General features: G+C 40.6%; 1 protein-coding gene across 3 annotated transcripts in view; it reads right to left on the bottom strand.

Moving 5' to 3' along the window:
- USP3 (ubiquitin specific peptidase 3) overlaps positions 1–22,827 on the bottom strand; it is a gene marked incomplete at both ends in the record, with an annotated part of 106,393 nt that overhangs the window by 14,221 nt on the left and 69,345 nt on the right. For 2 of the 3 annotated variants that reach the window (XM_080692944.1, XM_080692946.1), the window contains 5 exons: positions 6,883–6,963; positions 7,768–7,874; positions 12,370–12,516; positions 18,972–19,085; positions 20,478–20,591. In XM_080692944.1, the coding sequence (XP_080549070.1) occupies positions 6,883–6,963; positions 7,768–7,874; positions 12,370–12,516; positions 18,972–19,085; positions 20,478–20,591 (563 nt within the window). The remainder of the gene's footprint in view (positions 1–6,882; positions 6,964–7,767; positions 7,875–12,369; positions 12,517–18,971; positions 19,086–20,477; positions 20,592–22,827) is intronic. The other variant, XM_080692945.1, reaches the window with a different exon arrangement.

Here is a 22,827-nt window from a genome sequence, read left to right as displayed (position 1 = left end):
GGCAATATGGCGCCGCTGCTACGCCCTCGGCTGTGGGGCTGGCGTTTTTTTTTTCTTGGTTTTGATTTCCACTCTGAATCCCTGCAGCGTGTGCTGAGCTCAGCCACTGCGAGCTTTAGATGCTTCCTGCGCCGAGAAATCCCGCCTGGCTGTTCCGCAGCGGCTCCCCTCGGCTTGTTGTGGCTGTCCCGTGAACTCGCCGGTGCCGCCGGCAGTATGGCTGCTGCCGCGTCCTCGGGCGTGAAGCTGCTTCCTCGGGCGTGAGGATCTCCTCTGTGGCTCTGTTCTCAGTCCGCTTTCTCTCTGGAGCCTGGTGATTTTTTTTGTTTTCCTGGTGATGTTGTTTTCTGGCTTTGAAAGGCGCCGATTTTGTAGTAATCTGTTTTCTTATAGTAATTTCATAGTTGAAGCTTTTGTGTGTGTGGCACTGGACTGAACCCAGGGGAATTCTGCCTCTGAGCTTATACCCCCAGCCCTATTTTTATTTCTATTTTGAAACACTGTATCACTAGGCTGTGCAGATCTAAGCTGCTGAGGCTGGCTGCAAACCTGCCATCTTCCTGTTGAAACAAGAACTGGGATTATAAGCATGGGTCACCGTGCCTGGCTTAGTTTCAGTTTTTGCATTTTGGTCTTTGATCCACCTTGTTTTTTGTGTATTATAAGAAGAGATCTAGTTTCAGTCTTCTGCATGTGTACATCCAATTTTATCATCACCATTAACTGAAGAGATTATTCCTTTCTCCACTATATGTTCTTGGCACCTTTGTCAAAAATTAGTTGGCTAGCCGGGTATGGTGGCGCAAGCTTGTAATCCCAGCACTTGGGAGGCTAAGACAGGAGGATCGCACAGGTTCGAAGCCAGCCTCAGCTACCTAGTGAGGCTCTCAGCGACTTAGTAAGACCCTGTCTCCAAATAAAATATAAAATAGGTCTGGGAGTATAGCCTGGAAGTAGAAAGCCCCTGGACTCCACAAAAAAAAAAAAAAAAAAAAAAAAAAAACATTAGTTGGCTATATGAACATGGATTAATTCTGGGGCCTCTAGTTTGTTCCATTGTTCTGTGTGTCTGTTTTTAAGCCAGTACTGTGATGTTCTGTTTACTACAGCTCTGTGTTATGTCCTAAAATCAGATATTATGATGCCTCCAGCTTTACTATTTTTTGTTCAAGATTGCTTTGACTATCCAAGGACTTTTGTGTGTTCATATGAAATTTAGAATTTTTTTGCTAGTTCTGTGAAGAATGTCATTGGTATTTTGGTGGGAATTGCACTGAATCTAAGGATTGCTTTGGGCAGTATGCACATTTTAACAATATTAATTCTTCCAATCTTTCTACCTTTTAGTGTCTTCTTTAATTTCTTTATTCAGCATTTTATAACTTTCAATGTAGATATCTATCACATCTTTAGTTTATTCTTAAGAGGGCTGTGTGTGTGTGCATATGCCCATGTATATGTGTATGTATATGGCTACTGTGAACAGGATAGCTTACATGATTTCTTCCCCAGAAATTTCATTATTGGTATATTAAAAAATACTGATTTTTAAATGATTTTGTATACTACTATATTTGGGAGCTGAGTGTGGTGGCACATGCCTGTAATCCCTGCATTAGGGAGGCTGAGACCAGAGGAGGACCACAGGTTCAAGGAGAGCCTAATTAAGTAGTAAAACTTTCATCAGAGACCCTGTTTCCAAATAAATAAAATTAGACTGAGGGTGTAGCTCAAAGGTAGAATGCTTCTGGGTTAAATCCCCAGTACCACCAAAAAAAGAAAAAGAAAGAAAGATTTAGAATTAGTTCTTTAAATGTTTTATAGAATTTAGCAGTAACAAACTATAGAAATGATCCCTGAAAGTAAAAAACCTTCAGTTTTTAGTGTCTATAAATAAAGTTGAGTAGAACCTAAAAAAAAAAAGAATTTAGCAGTAAAATCATCAGGTCCTAGTAGTTTTTTTTTTATTTTTTCCAGTAGTGGAGATGGAACCCAGGGGCATTTCTACCTCTGAGCTACACCCCAGCCCTATTTTTTATTCTTTATTTTGAAACAGGGTCTCATTGAGTTACAAAGGGCCTCAATGAGTAGTAGCTGAGGCTGTCCTCAAACCACGATCCTGTCTCAGCCTCCCAAATGCTGGGATTACAAGCGTGCGCCACCACGCCCGGCTTAGTCCTAGTAGTTTTCACACACAAACACACACACACACACACACACACACACACACACACACACACTGATACATTATTATCATAGTGAGATTCAAAGTGACAGATTAATATATGTGCACATCACTTGATGGATAGTGGAAGTTTTTTTTAGAAAGGAAGACTTTTTCATTAATGCTTTGATCTCATTATTCATTATTGGTATGTTTAAATTTTCTACTTTTTGATTCAATTTTGGTAGAATGTATTTGCTCAGGAATTTATTCATTTCTTCTAGGTGGTCTGATGTTTAAGCAAATAACTGATAATAGCTTCCTATGGTCCTTTGTACTTCTGTGGTATCACAGTTGCAATGTCACTTTGTTATCCTTTTTTATTGCTTTTTCTTTTTAGCAGCACTGGGGATTAAACCCAGGGGCATTCTATCTCTGAACTATACCCCCAGCCTATTTTTCATTCTTTATTTTGAAACAGGGCCTCACTAAAGTAGCTGAGGCTGGCCACAAACCTGCAATCTTCCCATCTCAGCCTTCCAAGTACTGGGATTACAAGCGTGCACCACCACACCCAGCTGATTTTATTTAGGTCTCCCTTTTTTCTTGGTTAGTCTATATAAAGATTTTTCAATATTGTTTGTCCTTTCAAAAAACCAACTGCTTCATAAATTTTTTTTTAAATGGTACTAAGGATTGAATCCAGGGGCATACTATTGCTGAGTTAGTATCCCAACCCTATTTTATGTTTTATTTAGAAAGAGGGTCTCATAAAGTGGCAGAGGGCCTTGCTAAATTGTCAGGCTGACTTTGAACCTGTGAGCCTTCTGTCTCAGCCTCCCAAGTACTGGGATTACAGGTATGCACCTCCATGGCAGGCGGTTCTGGGAGTAGAACCCAGGGGCATTTGACCTCCAAGCTATACCCCCTACCCTATTTTTTTTATTCTTTATTTTGAGACAGGGTCTCACTAAGTTGCGGAGGGCCTCACTAAGTAGCTGAGGGTGTCCGCGAACCACGATCCTCCAGTCTCAGCCTCCCGAATGCTGGGATTACAAGCGTGCGCCACCACGCCCGGCTTCATTGATGTTTTATACTATTCTTTAACCTTCAGTTATATCTCTTCTCTGATCTTTATTATTTCTCTAAATCTACTAATTTGGGATATGGTTTGTTTTTGCTTTTCTAAGTCTTTGAAGTACATTTTGAGGTTGGATTTGAGATCTATTGTTTTTTAAGTGCACTCCTGTTGGTATATCTTTCTCTCTGATGTCAGCACAATTATCTCTCCAAGATAAAACTCCAGCCCTATTATTATTATTATTATTATTATTATTATTATTATTATTATTATTATTATTATTATTATGTGGTACTGGGGGTGGAACCCAAAGGCTATCTACCTCCGGGCTATACTCCCAGCCCTATTTTATATTTTATTTGGAAACAAGGTCTAAGTTGCTGAGAGCCTCACTAAGTAACTGAGGCTGGCTTCAAACCTCCTGTCTCAGCCTCCCAAGTGCTGGGATTACAAGCGTGCACCACCACGCCAGATGCTATTTTATTATTTATTACAGGAACTCATCAGATTGCTGAGGCTTTCCTTGTACCTGCAATTCACCCATCTCAGCCTCCCAAGTGCTGGAATTTTAGGTGTGTGCCACCACCATACCCCAATTTTTCAATTCCTTTTTGGACATTTCCTAGATTCACTTCAAACTTCGATCTATATCTGAAGAATTACTGTTTTACTTTGGAGGTGTCATATTTTTGTGTCCCTATATTGATGTTCACGTAACAATGCAATGGTGGCCTTTTTCAATTTTATGAAGTAGCTTTGCAGGTAAAGATTTTTCATTTAGATGGGATATAGGATGTCTATTGGATAGGTGTTTTGGCTTTGGTTATATGTGACCTCAGTTTGGGGGTGGGGGAGTACCGGGAATAAACCCAGTGACATTCTACCTCCAAGCCACACTCCCAGCCCTTTTAATTTTTTATTTTGAAACAGGGTCTTGCTAAGTTGCTGACAGTCTCAGCTAAGTTGCTGAGGCTGATCTCAAAACTGCAATCCTCCGATCTCAGTTTCCCAAGTACAGAGATTAAAGGTGTGCTCCATCATGCTCAGTCCCTGTGTAATTTCTTCAGCTTTGATCCCACAGTGTCTGTGAGCATCTCAACAGTCTAGAATGCACCCATTCATGAAAACAGTTGTACCACTTTACAGGAGACTTGGGTTCCCCAAAGCATGTGTCCTCAGGATCCACAGAGTTGAGTCCTGAAGGCACTGGGGCCTGTAATGGCAGCTGCCACAATCTCAATGGTATGGGATGTGGAGAGGACTGTTCCTTAGTTCTTGAGGATAAAGCACAGGTGACAACAAGAGCTGTGATGCTAACATCCATGGTTCCCAAACCACAAGATATGAAGGAGAGCTTCCCTGGGACCCTTAAGATTACTACTGGAGATGCCTGGGCCTCGAGTATGAACAGAAGGCTACAGTTCTACAGTTGAGAATGATTGTCCTGGAACCACGGTGGGGCCTTCTCTAGATCCAATGGGGAAACTGTAGTTGGTGCTAGGACTGGTAGTGCTTTTAGCTGCTTTCATGAACTATGAGCCACTAAAGGTAGCTTTCTCTAGGTCAAATACAATACCACACCCGATGGCACCAGCAGCTACAGTTCCAAGGCCATGGGCTGTGGAAGAGAACTTCCCTAAGTCCCCTGGGGCATGTGCACATCACATTTGATCATTTAACACTAATCCACAGTCCTGGAGGTGTAGGACATGGAGACCTTCTCACAGTAGTCCAGTGGGTGAAGCACAGGGGGTAACAAGGTTTGTAGTTTGGTATCTGCAGTCCTGGAGCTGCAAGGTATAGATGGGAATGTCCCCAGATGTCCCTATGCCGTGTAGGTAAGTGACAGTGGGGCTGAGGGTTGTGGCATTAACAGCCATAGGCCGGGAACTGTAGGATGCAGATAGAACCTTTCTCTGATTCTAAGGAACAATCATGGCTGATGCTGGAGTTTTTTGAAGTAACAGCTATAGTCCAAGGCTGTGGGCTGGGCAGTTTCTGTGGAGCAAGTACAGTTGACACCAGGTTGAGGTGCTGGCAGCCACTGTCCTGAAGCTTCAGGGCATAGATGTAACTTTCCCCAGAAACCATGGGCATGCATGAAGCTGGGTTTGTTTTTTATTTTTGCAGCAGTCCCAAGGCTCTGGGGAAGGGCACTGGGGAAGGGACCTTCCCTACTTTCCTTAATGAGCTCAGACAGTACCAGGGTGTGAGATGCTGTTTCTAGAGCTGCACGTTGCAGTGCAGACTTTCCTCAGGCTTCTGGGAGACAGGCATGAATGATGCTGAGCTTCTGGCACCAGGATGCACAATCCTAAGCCATGGGCTGGGGAGGAGAACTTTCCTGGTCTACAGTGCAGACATGGGTGGGGCTCAGGCTTGTAGGTACGGCAGGCTCTGGACTTAAATCTGCCGTATGCTAAAGGGGCTGTCTTTTGCACTGGGGTCCACACAAGCCCCAGGTTTCTGGCAGTGACTAGTGGTGGCTGCTGAATGGCTCCTGAGGCGGGTTGGTGTCTAGCAATGGCTGTTATAGCAATGTGGGTTCCGAGGCCAAAATGAGTTACTTCCTTGGAGTAGACCAGTCTCTCTTAGACGGCACGTTTCCTAAAGTGGACTTCAAGCCCGTGAAAACTGTGTAATTCTCCTGAAGTCAGGACTCCTGATCTGCTACTATGATTGGAGCTGCTGGCATTTTCCTGGAGGGTAGCCCCCCCAACTCCCACGCTGCTAGCCCAGCCAATAGGGAAATAAGGTTGAAGTTGTAGTTTGCTCTGTTCTTTTCTCTAGGTTGTCTTTCCAACTCTCTAAGCTATTTAGGGTTTTTATCACTCCCTTGCTGATTTCCAGAGTTCTCCCCAAAATCACTCTCCTTAAAATATATTTTTTCCTTTGTTGCCCTGGTTCTTCTTTTTGGTAGACCACCTCTATTCAGCCATCTTGGCTCCTCTTCATAAACTTGAAATTAGATCTTTTTTCTTGATTAAAGTAGATAATGCTCATTAAGGGAAAAAAAGTACAAAATCTCCCAAAATAAATGTGAATTTTAAGTCTTGTAATTAAAGCAGGCTTTAGGCTTCACCAACAGTTATATCATCAATTCATTTCTCAAATAATCATTCATACAAAAGAATAAATGAGGCAGGCGTGGTGCCGCATGCTTGTAATCCCAGCATTTGGGAGGCTGAGACAGGATGATCGTGGTTCACAGACAGCTACTTTGTGAGGCCCTTTGCAACTCATTGAGACCCTGTTTCAAAATAAAGAATAAAAATTAGAGCTGGGAGTGTAGCTCAGAGGTAGAATGCCCCTGGGTTTCATCCCCAGTACTGGAAAAAAAAAAAAAAGAATAAATGACATCATAACTGATAAAACTTTGCTGAGTATTCTTTTTATACATATTGGTAATATCCATAAAATAAATTGTTTCACTTGGTCAGAATTTTTTTGTTACAGACCTTCATTTTAAAACCAATATTAAAAAGTAGAAAAGGTTGAAAAACACTCTTTCTGAGGGGTAAGAAAAATAATTCCAGCTTGACTTTTGTTAAGTTACAGCACAAATTCATTACCACATAGCTTATATAGCTTTTTAAAGAAAAAAAAATTGAATTCTAGAACATTAAAAGATTCTTACCTCGTAATGAACAAACTGGCCCATTTTCTTGATTCTTAGAGCGCTTACTTCTGAACTGACTTGGAATATCTAATGAAAGGTCTTAAAAGGAGATAGAAAAATAGCTGTTAAAGGTATATGACTATGCTAAAAAAAAGTTCAAAAGTTGATTTTTAGGGGGTATTGGAGATTGAAGCCAGGGGCATCCTATCTCTGGGCTACATATCCAATCCTATATGTATTTATATTTATGTATTTTTGTATTTATTTAAAACAGGGTCTCACTAAGTTGTAGAGGATCTCACTGAATTGCTGAGGCTGACTATGAACCTACAATCTTTCTGTCTTAGGCTCCCAAGTACTGGAACTACAAGCATGTGCCATCGCACCTGGTTGGTGTATTTCTAAAATGTTCTCGCCAGCCGAGCGTGATAGCACATGCTTATAATCCCAGCATTTGGGAGTTTGAGACAGGAGGATCGGGGTTCATAGCCAGCCTCAGCTGCTTAGTGAGGCCCTTTGCAACTCAGTGAGACCCGTTTCAAAATAAGAATAAAAAAAAAATAGGGCTGGGGGTGCAGCTAGCTCAGAGGTAGAATCTCCCTGGGTTCCATCCCCAGTGCCACTAATAAAATAAAATAAAATAAAATAAAATAAAATAAAATAAAATACAATGTTCTAGCCAAAAATGGTGGCACAAGCTTGTAATCCCAGTACTTGGGAGGCTGAGACAGGAGGATCACAGGTCACAAGTAGGATTTGGGGTACAGCTCATAGGTAGAATGCCCCTGGGTTCAATCCCCTACACCCCCCAAAAGTTCTTTTTCCTTTGAAAAATAAGATAGTAAACACTAAAATTATTATTTTAATAAAATAGCATACACATACATGCCAAGTACATCTTACCTAGGAATGGATCGAACTTCCTTGACTCTGTCCCACATATGAGGCAGTTGACCTCATTCTGGAGAATGCCTCCAAATATAGCTGTGACAACAGTTGATGCTCCATTTCTAAAGAAACCACCATAGGAGAAATATTTCACTAAAAACCACTGATTTGACATCTCCCTTTAAGAGTTATATATCATTGTATTTATTTATTTATTTATTTTTATTATTTTGCAGTAGTGGGGATGGAACCTAGGGGTATTCTACCTCTGAGGCACACCCTCAGCTCTATTTTTTTATTCTTTATTTTGAAACAGGGTCTCACTAAAGTTGTACAGGGCCTCACTAAATTGCCTAAGCTGGCCATGTGACCTGTGATCCTCCTATCTCAGCCTCCCAAGTACGTCCAGCTCATTTGTATTTATTTAAATTATGAAATAAAACATCAAAGCTATATAGACATACACTAAATGAAAGATTTAAACCATCTTCCTCCTCCAATTCTACAATTTTCTCCAGAAGTTAGTAACACTGGCCATTTGTATTACAACAAAGAGATCATGTATATGACTATGTACAGGGCAAGATACTTCTTTCCAATCCTCCCCTTATTTCCCTCAGAAGAGAGGGAACTGCCTTATATTTGAATTTTTGCAACACTTCTCTCAACTAATACATGTAATTCTCCCAACTATTTGGCTTTGAATGACATCTTCAAATTGAGAAAGTATAGAACTTTAATACAGATCTAGTAATTACACTGGAGGTAGGACTTCAATTGAAAGTGCTAGATGTTACTCTTGACAAATCTTTCTTAAAAAGCTTACCCAAATGCTGTAAATAGTCTTCTTGTGGAGATAAAAACTATACCATCTCAAGAACAATGAAAACCCAACAATCCTAATGTTACACACCCCTTTGAGGCTTGGTTTTAGCAAATGTAAACAGAAATAAAAAAAAAAGTACCTACCTCAGAGGCTTGATGTGAAGATAAAATGAATTAGAGATATACAGTGCTTTCATCACTAGAGTGCTTACACCAAAAAGAAAGCACTTGACATATTGGCCATTATTTTCTTAGCACAAAGTCAGGTTCTGCCACCTTGTGTTTGTTCCTAACTGTGTATCTTGATCACCTCATTCTGCTAGCGATGCCGTACGTCACAGTACGGACATAACCATGGATTCCAGAGAGGGCAGCAGTGGAGCAGGAAGAGCACCAGAGGGCACTTGCTGTGCAGGCTCCACTCTGAGTGCCCCCCTTATTAAATCCATCCATCCTCACAACAACTCTGTGAGGTACATACCTGGTGTCCCCATTTTAAGACCAGGAAGCTGAGGCCAAAAGTTAAGTAACTCGGCTCAGGGTCTGGCCTGAGTATCTGCTCTAAATACTGTTTCTTCTCTTAATTTAACCAAGATAGTACTAATAGATATTGAGGTAGTTTCAGTTTTTTCTATCAGTAATAGTTCTACAGTGAATGATTATATACTAGTCTTGTGTACTTATGCAGTTACTTGAGCCAGAAAATGCTGTTTTGCTATTAGCAACTTGAGGTGGTTTCTATCATTTTCAAGAACTTAAACATTCAATTGTACTTTCTGAGCCACTCCAAATTAAACCTATTTCAGTAATGAAGCAGAGAAAAACTCTTTGATTCCTTTCCTAAGAAAGGGCTTCCTTTCTTTACTAGTAAAAGAAAGAATTGTCGGCCTACATCATCATCATCATCATTATTATTATTATCATTTTGGTGGTACTGGGGTTCCTGGAAACCCTTCTACCTTTGGGCTATACTCCTAGACCTATGTTGTTGTTGTTTTTTAATTTGGAAACAGGGTCTCTTAAGCCAGCGAGGCTGGCTTCGAACCTGCATGATCCTCCTATCTCCGCCTCCCAAGCACGAGGATTACAAGTGTGCGCCACCATGCCCGGCTTCTTTATTATTATTTTCCAAAGTGTTGTTTATAAGACATATTGGCTTTATTAAAGTAAAACATGGATGGCATAACCAGAAGCCATAAGAAACAGTAGCCATTTCAGATTTATACCTGTGTCATAAAGAATATACCAAAAACTATCTGCTAAGAATAAAGGAGCTATGGCTGACCCTTCCATATTGATATCCACATTCATGGCTCCTTTTAATTAAAATAGAAACTACATTAAAAAGCAGTACCTGAGATAGGAGGGTCAACAGGCTCATGGCCAGCCTCAGCTACTTAGTGAGGCCCTGTTTCAAAATAAAAAATAAAAAATAGGGCTGGGGTGTAACTTGGAGGTAGAATGCCTCTGGGTTCAATCCCCAGTTTAAAAAAAAAAAAAAAGCAGTACCTTCCAACTCAACTCAGTGTACTTTTTCCTTTATTAATCACTTCCTTTGAGAAACCAGATTGTGGCTATCTGATATGTGTGGCATTAAGTTTAGGTGTACCACAACTTAAAACAAGATTCAAAAATTTCTGTTCCATTATGTTAAAACTACACACAAGGCGTACGGATACTTAGACTCTTATATTGCTAGGATCCCTTACAGTGGCACCAATGATTTTCTATGTATTAAAAAGAACACGCCTAGCCGGGCGTGGTGGCGCACACTTGTAATCCCCGCGCTTGGGAGGCAGAGACAGGAGGATCACACTGGTTTGGAGCCAGCTTCGTTGGCTTAAGAGACCCTGTTTCCAAATTTAAAAAATATATAAATAGGTCTGGGAGTGTAGCCCAGAGGTAGAAGGGCTTCCAGGAACCCCAGTGCCACCAAAATAAATAAATAAATAAATAAATAAATAAATAAATAAATAAATAAATAAACAAACAAACAAATAAATAATAAAAAGAACACGCCTATCATTTACTCCTGTCCACAACCCCATCCCACCTTCAGTAGGGGCAGGTCTGTTTGTATGAGTTTTAGTAAATACCCTTCGAGCCTGAAATGCCTCCTCCAATGCACTGAAGGAAATAAAAAAAGAAAACTAGAATTTTTAATATTTGGTGATACTTTTCTTTCTATTCCTATGTCAAAGATGGAACTTGAAATTACCCTTCTTTATAATGTCATTAAAAAAAAACTCAATAGGTACTAAAAGAACATTGTGTAAATATGATACAATGTGATTCCACCAGGGTGCCCTGGGCATCATATCCTTGATAGAACCCAAAGCAATACCCCTTTGTATATGAATATGCTGTATCACACAGAGATTTTCATTTAGTTTTTTTTTCTTAATTTTTGCAGTACTGGGGATGGAATCCAGGGGCATTCTAACTCCGAGCTACACCCCTAGCCCTATTTTTTCTTCTTCATTTTGAAACAGAGTCTCACTAAGTTGCAGAAGGCCTGCCTTCCTAAGTAGCTGAGGCTGGCTATGAACCTGCAATCCTCCTGTCTCAGCCCCCCAAGTACTGGGATTATTACCGTGCACCACCACGCCTGGCTATTTAATTATTTTTTAATTTAGTTCTAGCAAGACAAACAGTTTTCCCAGGTCATAGGTCCTCTCCTTCCTATACTGGAGTCTAGTTGGAATCACAGCTACTGGGACTAGGAGAGACATTTTGACAAGTATTGGAATTCAAGTAGGTTGGCTGCCCTTCTCTGAAACTGTAAGATTAGCCATGAGGCTGCTTGGTCATTAAAAAGACCTAGCCTTGTTAAACCAGATTTAGGGACTTGCCAGGCAATAACTACAGTGACCACTATATATTATTCTTTCCTTCTTTAGGAAATTTGTCTTCTTATAAATCCCCTTCCTATATAGATTAATCCTGACAAAATTTTTCAAAAATCTGAAGAAAACGAAACTATAATTGACCAAAATTCAAGCTGAAATAACAGTAAATCATTCCTTCTTCAAGTAAAGTAAACACTCTAGTCTCAGAGTATATTTGAGGCTATTGATACATGGGAAAGCAGTCCAAAAGGTTTGTTTTGTTCATGTTGAGAGGCAGGGGGAAAAAGTCAAAAACTTCAAAATTCCTCAGTTTCACTAAAGAAAATATAAACTTTAGAAAAATTCACATTCTAAATACTTTAAGCTTTTGTTTTTAGTAAATATATATAATTATTTTGACATATAAAAATTAAGTCTCCTGCACATACATGGAGAAAAAAATCTTTAAAATGCTAAATTTTACAAATTCTCACACACACACACACACACACACACACACACACCAATCAATACTGGAGATGGAACACAGGGGCCATTTTATCTCCAAGCCACACTCCCAGTCCTATTTTTTAATTATTTATTTTGAAACAGGGTCTCAATAAGTTGCAGAAGGCCTAAGTAGCTGAGGCTGGTTCCCAAGTACTGGGATTATAAGTGTGTGCCACCACACCTGGCTTGTACAAATATTTTCTATTTTTCAAGTTTTAAAATAATCTAAACAAAAAATAAATAATCATAACTCTGCCAAAATGAAAATATAAAAGGCTTCTGATTTGGAAGCAAGAGGTACATACTAAGTGTCTACTTGGTCACAAAGTTCAAATCCACGTTTCAACAAATGTCCAGATAATTTCCCACCTTCCACAAGAAACCTTACACATAGTAACACCAACAGAAATAAATTCTGGTTCCTCCTAAAAACCAAAAAGAAATGAAAGCTTACACGCAGCATTTGTTACTTGCAGACAGAGTAGAATTTTCCTGCAGAATTGCTGAACGGGAAACACCATTGAAACCACCTTGGAGTTCCAAGTGCAGGTGGTCCAAAAGGTAGCGCATGAATTCATGAGCATCCTGCTGCTGGTAGCCCCTTGAAGTGAACACAAACACGCAGTTACTGGGGAGGCTCTGCCTGCCCAGTCAAACAAGGAGACAGAGAGTCTGCATGGATTGCAGCCTATGCTCACAGCACTTCCTGCCCCTCTCACCCTTCAGCCCACTAGCTCCACATGTGGTAAATAAAATTTCTCTTCAAGAAAAAAATTCTACTTAAAGCTGGGTATAGTGGCACATGCTTGTAATTTCAGTACTTGGGAGGCTGAGACAAGAAGATCACAGGTTCTCGGCCAGCCTCAGCAAGTTGTGAAGCCCTCCACAACTGAGACCCTGTTTCAAAATAAAGAATAAAAAACAAGGCTAGGGGCGTAGCTTGGAGGTAGAATGCCTCTGAGTTCAATCCCCAGTTCTGGGAAAACAAAAACAAAACCTCTACTTAAAAATAAGTTTAAAGCCAGGCGTGGTGGCGCACGCTTGTAATCCCCGCGCTTGGGAGGCAGAGACAGGAGGATCGCGCAGGTTCCAAGCCAGCCGCGCGCACTGGTTTAGGAAACCCTGTTTCCAAATAAAAATGTAAAAATAGGTCTAGGAGTATAGCCCGGAGGTAGAAGGGCTTCCAGGAACCCCAGTACCACCAAAAACAAAAAATAAAAATAATAAGTTTGAAAACAATGGAATATCAGCGCTAATTGAATTTGTAATGCTAAGTTCACTGACCTCTCTACAGATGAGGACATTGAGGGGTAAAGAAAGGGAGTGTGTGACCTGCCTAAACCTACAAGAGAGTTACGAATGGGAACAAAACCTGAATCTCCTGGATGAACCCTGGAGCTTCCTACTATCCCACAAAAGGCCTCTCTACAAGAAGCTCAAATATTAAAATCCCCATCTTACCTTCACCAGAAAACAAGGTGTAAGCCCCCACTATAAGAAACAAAGAATTTAAGGCAGGCATTGTGGCACATGCCTGTAATCTCAGTACCTGGGAGGCTGAGGCAGGAGGATCACAGGTCTGGGAACAGGTCCCGTAAGTAGTGAGACTCATCAACCTAGCAAAACCCTGTTTCAAAATAAAGCTAACAACAGGGCTGAGGTACACATGTAGCTTGGTGGTAGAATGCTCCTGGGTTAAATCTCTAAGACTACAAAAAAAAGGGGGGAGAAGAGGGGAAAGAAATGAGAAAAAAAAAAAAGAAACAAAAAATTTAGAATTTCTTTGAATGAAGAGAGAGAGAGAGAGAGAGAGAGAGCTATTGTGTGTGTGTGTGTTGTTGTTGTTGTTGTTGTTGTTGTTGTTGTTGTTGTTTTGCTGGGGATTGAACACAAAGGCATTCTACCTGAGCTACACCCTGGGCCCTTTTTCATTTTGAAACATGGTCCTGCTAGGTTGCTGAGAGTCTCCCGACTTTGCTGAAACAGTCCTTGAATTTGCAATCCTACTGTCTTAGCCTCACAAGTACAGGGATTACACACAGGTACCACCACATGTGGCAAAATGTTCATTTTTAAATATGGCAAAGGAAGAAAAACTTCATCTAAAAAGTTAGACGCCTAAAATTCTGTACTTGCATCTTAATCTACAATCCAAAAGATATCTTTTAAATAGTAGTAGTGGGGATAGTACTGGAGACTGAACCCAGAGGCATTCTACCTTTGAGCTACACCCCAGACCTATTTTATTATTTTGAAATAGAGTCTTGCTACATTGCTGAGGCTGGCCTCAAATCTGCAGTCTTCCTGTCTCAGTCTTTCAAGTACTAGGATCACAGGCTTGTGCAATCATGCCCGGCTTTAAAAAAAATTTTTGGGTGTGTGGTGTGGGTACTGGGGATCGAACCTAGAGGTAGTTACCTTTGAGCTATACCCCAGCCTGAATTTATTTCTTATTTTCAAAACAGGTTCTCATTAGGTTGAATGTCTCACTACTTGCTGAGGCTGTTCTCAACCCTGCAATCATCCTGTCTCAGTCTCCCAAGGAATTACAGGTGTGCACCACCTTGCCCGGCCTAAGTATTTTTTTAAATGCACTGACTCATATACAATTATGTATATTTAAATTTCAAAACAAAGCATAACAACATATTCTTACATTTTTTCTTTCAATATATTTGGACAGGAAGTTACATGGAATTCTTATACTAATTCAGATCAGGAACAAGTGAACAGTAGTAAAGGCAAACAGAAAATGAAACCAACACAGTTGGAGGGTCTAGTGAGAGTCAGACAAAATAAATCAAGCAGCCAGGTGTGGTGGCACACACTTGTAATCCCCGCGCTTGGGAGGCTGAGACAGGAGGATCGGCAGAGCTGTGAGTGCCCCAACGTCAAACACAAAACACACAAACACAGCTGCTTAGTGAGGCTCTCAGCAACTTAGCAAGACCCTGTTTCCAAATAAAGTAAAAATAGGTCTGGGAGGATAGCCCGGATGTAGAAAGCCCCTGGGTTCCACCCCAGTACCACACACACACAAAAACAAGAATGTATAAAATACTTCATACAGTTATAATACAAAGAACTGCTACAATTTGCCAGCATGGAAGGTATGAAAGGATCTCTTTAATAAATTATTTAAATCTAATTTTGTGTGTGTGTGTGTGTGTGTGTGTGTGTGTGTGTGTGTGTGTGTGTTTGGGCACTAGGGATTGAACCCAGGGCTACATCTGAGCTATACCTCCAGCCCTAGTTTATTTTTTGTTTTGAAACCAAGTCTAAGTTGCGGAAGGCCTCCCAAGTACTGGTGTTACAAGTGTGTACCATCACACCCAGCTTCTCGTGTGCTTTCAAGAGTTGGAACTTCTACTACTCTTCCTGACAATGGTTCTATAAATGAAAATTCTTTAAACTAGTTTCCTTTAATATATATTTCCCCTTTTTCCTGAACTTTCTGGAAATTATAAAATAACACCCTAGTTCTTAGAACTTAAAAGTCAGAAATCACTATATCATTTTATTAACTTTTTCACAACTATCAGATTTAGCATCTATTAAGATATTCTCAGCCAGGCATGGTGGTGCACACTTGTAATCCCAGCATTTGGGAGGCTGAGACAGGAGGAGGACTGGGGTTTGCAGACAGCCTCAGCTACTTAATGAGGCCCTTTGCAACTCAGTAAGACCCTGTTTCAAAATAAATAATAAAAAAATTAGGGCTGGGGGTGTCACTTGGAAGTAGAATGCTCCTGGGTTCCATCCCCAGTGCCACAAGAAAAAAAAAAAATATTCTCAAGTAGCTGGACACACACCTGTAATCCCAGACTTAGGAGGATGAGACAGGAGGATTGCAGGTTCAAGACCAGCCTCAGCAATTTAGCAAGACTCTCAACCTAGTGAGACACTGTCTCAAAAACAAAAAATAAAAATGGGCTGGGGGTATAGCTCAGAGGTAGAATGTCCCTGGGTTTAATCTCCAGTGCCACCCATACACAAAAAAGGAAAATATGTTCAAATATTTCTTTCTTTTTTTCTTTTTTTGTGGTACTGGGGTTCCTGGAAGCCCGTCTATCTCCGGACTACACTCCCAGACCTATTTTATTTTTGGAAACAGGGTCTCCTAAGCCAGCACGGCTGGCTTCGAACCTGCGCGATCCTCCTGTCTCTGCCTCCCAAGCGCGGGGATTACAAGCGTGCGCCACCACGCCCGGCCATGTTCAAATATTTCTTCTAGAGCTTATATGAATAAAGATATCAACATTCATAACCAAAAGCATTCAAAGTTGGTAGTTCATTTATATATCTAAAGAAATCCTTTAAATGTACTCAATACAACATTCTTTTGTTTTCATGACTACAAGGTAAGGTCAGTATTGCTGAAATTCTATCACATACAAAAACCTTCATTCTCTTCTCAAAATAACTTAATATCTAAGTCATCATTTTCCTAATATGTTCCAATGAAACCAATACCTTGTAGTGATACCAATTTGCATTTTTCACTGGGTTTGCACATACTCACCTTTTTATTTTATTTTAGTGGCACTAGGGAGTTTGAACCCAGGAACATTCTAACTCTTGACCTACACCCTCAGCCCCGATTTTTTTTTTCTCCAAATAGGGTCTTGCTGCTAAATTAATGTGCACTGGTCTCAAACCTGTGAACTTCCTGTCTCAGACTCTCAATTACTGGGATTACAGGCATGCCCCATCACACTGCACCCATCCCTTTTTAAAAAAACAACCTGCTGCCGGGCGTGGTGGCGCACGCTTGTAATCCCTGCACTCAGGAGGCAGAGACAGGAAGATCGTGCAGGTTCGAAGCCCCTCACTGGCTTAAGAGACCCTCTGTTTCCAAATAAAACTATAAAATAGGTCTGGGAGTGTAGCCCAGAGGTAGAAGGGTTCCATCCCCAGTACCACAAAAACAAAAACAACAACAACAGCAAAAAACACCTCCTTAGTGAGGCTTGGTGGCAACATGTCTTGTAATCCCAATACTTGGGAGGCTGAAACAAGACGATGACAGGTTTGAGATCATCCTCAGCAACTTGGTGAGGCCTTGTTTCAAAATAAAAAGGGTTGGGGATATAACTCAGAGGTAGAATGCCCCTGTGTTCAATCCTCATTACTATAAAACAAAGAAAAGAGGAAAGAAAAAAGAGAGAAAGAAATAACAATGCCTCTAACTTTTTTTTTTTTTTTCTGGTACTGTGGATTAAACCCAGGGCCATTCTACCTCCAAATTACAACCTAAGCCCTTTTCATTTTTTATGTTGAAACAGGGTCTCTTGCTGAGACTGGTCTTGAACCTGTCATCCTCTTGTCTCAGCCCCCCAAGTACTGGGATCATAGGCATGCACCACCACACCTGGCAGCTTACTTTTTTTTAATGAAGATCAGGAATATTTAGTGCTTGCAACACAGCAGGCATTCAATAAATGAAAATTACTATTATACAATAATACAGATTAAATCCTTATTGGAATATAAGTAGGTAATTATGTTAGGAATTTTATATTAAGTCCAAACCTGATTAGTAATATCTTAACAGTCATTACTATCTTTCCTATACTCAGAGTTAGGAAATTCTAAAAATTCTTATAAAATTAGTCCTTCCTAAAAGAGAGAGAGAAAGAGAAAGAGAGAAGAGAGAGAGAGAGAGAGAGAGAGAGAGAGAGAGAGAGAGAGAAGAAGAAGAAGAAGAAGAAGAAGAAGAAGAAGAAGAAGAAGAAGAAGAAGAAGAAGAAGAAGAAGAAGAGAGAAGAGAAGGGAGGAGAGGAAAGGAGAGGAGAGGAGAAGAGAGAAGAGAGTTGAGTTAGTTAGTTATTGGGAATTGAAATCAGGGGCATTCTACCTCTGATCTACACCCTCAGGCCTATTTTTTTCTATTCTTTATTTTGAAACAGGGTCTCACTAAGTTGCAAAGGGCTTCACTAAGTGGCTAGGGCCAGTCACAAACCTGTGATTCTCCTGTCTCAGCCTCCCAAACACTGAGATTACAAGCGTGTGCCACCACTCCCGGCCTGAAAGATGAATTTCCTTCACCGGGCGTGGTAGTACACGCTTTTAATCCCAGCATTTGGGAGGCTGAGACAGGAGGATCACGGTTCACGGACAGCCTCAGCTACTTAGTGAGGCCCTTTGCAACTCAGTGAGACCTGGTTTCAAAATAAAGAATAAAGTAGGGCAGGGGGTATAGCTCAGAGGTCAAATGCCCCTGGGTTCCAGCCCCAGACCCGAAAAAAAAAAAAACCTTTTTTTTTTCCTTCAAAATAAAGACCAAGGTTAACAATAGTTATTCAGGTCAGATCTTCAAGGCTAGACTTTCAGCAAGACAATAAATTACACTCCTTTGTAGCTATTACCTTTTAAACATTTATACTAATAATAGGCCATACAGCAAGATACATTGCTAAGTTTACTAGAGTGTGCTGTTTTTAAGCAAAGGAGTATATGTACTCTAGGTGCCAAAACCATGACTAGTAAGAACCCAGGCTGACTTGAGAAGGCTGTCATATCCAACCACTGGAATGCCCCACCTCTGCTATGACCTGAATTCCCACAAGGCTGACTACCCCAGAGAAGGCAGGACTCCTCTGACAGCATATGTGGGTAGAGAAAGCCAGGGTAACATGGCAAACCCCTATCACCACACCAGGATGTGCTGCTACCCTCTGCAGTGTCATTCCTAATGGCCTTGGCTTCTCCTCAGACCTTTAGAACCGGGACCAGAACAATAAATACCATACCATGGTTTTCTACTAACTTCATTTGGATTTTTTTTAATAACAGGGCAGTATATGATGGCAATTATTCTTTATACGATTTTAAAGCAATCAAGACAATTTTGTGCAATGTTTTCCTAAGACACATAAGTTATTATAAGGGCCTTCCTTTTCAAAAACAAAATGCCCTACCCTTTGTATTCAATTTTTCCTCTTCTTTCTTTAAAAGGTATTATTTATTTACAATATCACCGTTTTATCAGAAATTGTTTTAGAACCAGTGAAAAACTAATACTAATGTTTTAAAATGTTTTGGTTTAATACTTACCTAAAATTTGGCATAATCTTCCAAACAACATAAAACAAGGACTCTGGGCTAAATGCAGTCTGGCTGCCTTGCCATAAAGCACAGAGTGTCTTCCTAAACTCTTCTACCAAAGACCTAGAAAAGAGAAAGGAATAACACCCTTAGCATTAGGGAGGGGCTTATAGTACATAATGTTTAACTGTCTAAAATGCATAACAAATGAAAAATGAAAACTTTAAAAGGACTTAGGCTTTTCTGAACTAAGTTGGACAGATAAGTAAGAGCATTTCAAAAGCCCATTTAAACAGCAGTAATAAGCCGGGCATGGTGGCGCACGCTTGTAATCTCAGCATTTGGAAGGCTGAGACAGGAGGATCACAGTTCGTGGACAGCCTCAGCTACTTAGTGAGGCCCTTTGCAACTCAGTGAGACTCTGTTTCAAAATAAAGAATAAAAAATAGGGCTGGGGGTGTAGCTTGGATGTAGAATGCCCCTGGGTTCCATCCCCAGTACCGAAAAAAAATGAGGAGAGAAAAAAAAGAGAAAAGCAGTAATGAAAAAAATAGAGCCAGCGTGTGGCGCACACTTGTAATCCAGCATTTGGGAGGCTACACCTGCTCACTGCTCTAACATCTTCTATCCTATCTATCCTAGGAAGGGCAATGTCTGATCCTAAGATGGCCTTTCATGGGGATGCAGTTCAGTGGCAGAGCACTTCTGTAAGATGGCTTTTCAGAATGAGTGGAATTGGGGATAAGCAGGCAGGGAGAACATTAAATATACAGAGCCGGGCGTGGTGGCACATGCTTGTAATCCCCACGCTTGGGAGGCTGAGACAGGAGGATACACAGGTTCAAAGCCAGCCTCAGCTACTTAGTGAAGCTCTCGGCAAAAACAGGAGACCCTGTTTCCAAATAAAATATAAAATAGGTCTGGGAGTATAGCCCAAAGGTAGAGAGCCTCTGAGTTCCACCCCCAGTACCACAAAATAACTAACTAAAAGTCATAGCTCTATTTCAATAAAGACATAAAAATGTGCCCCTTACAAGTATGGTAGTATAGCAGATACTCTGGATGCCAGAATGCAAAAAGCAAGTAGAGTACTAATTTTATCCTTCCTGTTATAAAGTAAACAGAAATAAAAGAATTCCAACAACTATTAGGATTGCCAGATAAATATTTAAAACACAATTTTAGAAGAAATTTTTGTTTTTGTGGTACTGGGATTGAACCCAGAGGCATTCTGCCTCTGAGCTACACCCCCAGCCCAAATTTTTATTCTTTACTTTGAAACAGGTCTCACTAAGTTGCTGAGAGCCTCACTAAGTAGCTGAGATTGACCACAAACCCATGATCCTCTTGTCGCAGCCTCCCAAGTACTGGGATTACAAACGTGCGCCACCACACTCAGCTTCAATTTTGTTTTGTTTTAATGTGCCTATTAACTCAAATAATACAATAAAAATTGCCAGCCAGAGTTACTTGTTTTGAAGCTTGAAGCCAGAAAGAACGTAACTGATAACTCACACATTGTTATCCCCTTGGCTCCTGGTGTGGTATGTTCGCCTTCCTGCTGTTTTCCCATTTCTTAATTCCACAGCTGGCAATTCTTTGAAATAACAGCAAAACTGCTCGATGTTACTGTTTTAAAAGAAAGGGGAAAAAATTAATAAAACTATAAAGAAAGTTCTATGGATTTTTAAAATATGCTTTTACTGGTGCCTTGTATTTATTCCAAAAAAAAATTAAAGTCAGAATACTTACCTATAGATTTTTTTTTTTTTTTTAATACTAGGGACTGAACCCAGGGGCATTCTACCTCTGAGCTATACACCCAGACCTATTTTATTTTTATTTGAAACAAGGTCTCACTGGATTGATGAGTCTCACTACTTGCTGAGGCTGTGAGGCTGTCCTTGAACTTTCAATGCTCTTATTTCCCAAGCACTGGGATTACAGGAGTGTGCCATCATGCCGGGCCTACCTATGGATTTTTCCCCCCCTGGTACTGGGGATGGAACCCTCCAAGCTACACCCCCAGCCCTATTTTTTATTCTTTATTTTGAAACAGGGTCTCGCCGAGTTGCAATGGGCCTCACTAAGTAGCTGAGGCTGGTTGTGAACCACAATCCTCCTGTCTCAGTATCCTGAATGCTGGGATTACAAGCATGTGCCACTGCCTGGTGAAAGTATAATCTTTCAATTATCTCATTTAAGCTGTACTCAATTCAGTTTCTTGCACTGAAATTTTTTGAATTTTTTTCATATACTCAAGAAACAGAAGAAACAACTGTGTAGAAATAAAGAGCTTAAAACAAAATCTCTCTTTAAAGAAATCTCTAAAAATTTTTGGAAAAATAAAGAAAGAAACCCCAGCTAGAATGGTGGCACATGCTTGTAATCCCAGTACTTGGGAGGCTGAGAAAGGAGGATCACATGTTTGCAGCCAGCTTTAGTTACTTAGTGAGGCCCTGTTTCAAAATAAAGAATTAAAAAAACATAGGGCTGGGGGTGTGATCTTGGAGGTAGAATGCCCCTGGGCTCCATCCCTAGTACCACCAAAAACAAAAGATTTCCCTTCATCTACAGGTTGTCGCCATTACTATCCCTTCGGGTACTTGTTTCCAGGTAGTCAGTAATTTCTTCAAATAGAACCCACGGAAATCAACCATATGCTTTAGATATACTGCACAGAGAAACATAAAGAGAATTCAATGGTAAGCAGAATTTCGTCTTTGAGCAAGAACAAATAAGTGTTTGAAAGGCAATACCTTTAAGGAGAGATTGACTATGGCTCTCTGCTTATTAGCAATGTGATTTGGAAAGATAATTTCCTCTGGCCTTTGATAACTCTTTAAAGTCTAAAAGTACACGATTTTCAATATAGTTTTTTCTACTGAGGTCAGCCCTGTTTACCCACTTTATTTTTATTACTTATCTTACATTCTGAAGAGCTTCCAAACAGGTAAGTCACAGCTAACCTTATGACAACGTTGGAGACCTAAATAATGACTACAGTAAGCTCCATGAACAAGGCTCCCTGTAGCCCTGGGGTCTGCTAACTATGGACCACAGGTCAAATCTAGCCCTCAGTCCCTGGCTTTGTATCTTTGTATTTTTACAATGAGTTTTACATGTTTAAAGATTTGGAGAAAGGAAGGAAAGGGGGGATAAGGGAGGGGAATATAGAGGGAGAAAACAAGAGTGGTATGTAGAAACATGGCCTAAAAGACTAAAATATTTGCTATACTGCTGTTCACAGAAAAAGTTTGCTGCCAAGCGTGGTGGCGCATGCTTGTAATCCCAGCATTCAGGAGGCTGAGACAGGAGGGTCCAGGTTCACAGACAGCCTCAGCTACTTAGTGAGGCCCTTTTGCAACTCAGTAAGACCCTGTTTCAAAGTAAAGAATAAAAAATAGGGTTGGGGCATAGCTCAAAAGTAGAATTCCCCCCCTCGGTTCCAACGCCAGTACTGCCTCCCCCCAAAAAAGAAGAAAAAAAGAAAAAGTTTGCTGATAACTGCTTTAGCCTATTCAAGAAGCAATGAGAAATACCAGTTATTTACCATCAAGCACTGAGTGCTTTAGACAACTGTTTAATCGTCCCTACTACTCTATGAGGTAGGAACTATTATCCCCAATTTTACCAACAAGGAAACTGAGACAAAGGGACATGAGGAAACTTTCCCCCAAGCCATATGACTAGAATTAGTGGCAGATATAAGATCTTAAGATAGAGTCTTTGCTATGTGATTGTGTGTGGGGGGGCACTACTGGGGATTAAACCCAGGGGCATTCCACCTCTGAACACTCCCAGCACCCTTTTTTATTCTGAAAGTCTCACTAAGGTGCTGAGGCTGACCTGGAACCTGAATTTC

This window comes from Muscardinus avellanarius, assembly GCF_963383645.1.
Source record: "Muscardinus avellanarius genome assembly, chromosome: 3".
In the NCBI taxonomy this organism is placed as follows: domain Eukaryota; kingdom Metazoa; phylum Chordata; class Mammalia; order Rodentia; family Gliridae; genus Muscardinus; species Muscardinus avellanarius.
The sequence above is the reverse complement of the archived record's forward strand: the minus strand, read 5'-3'. Positions and strand labels throughout refer to the sequence as shown.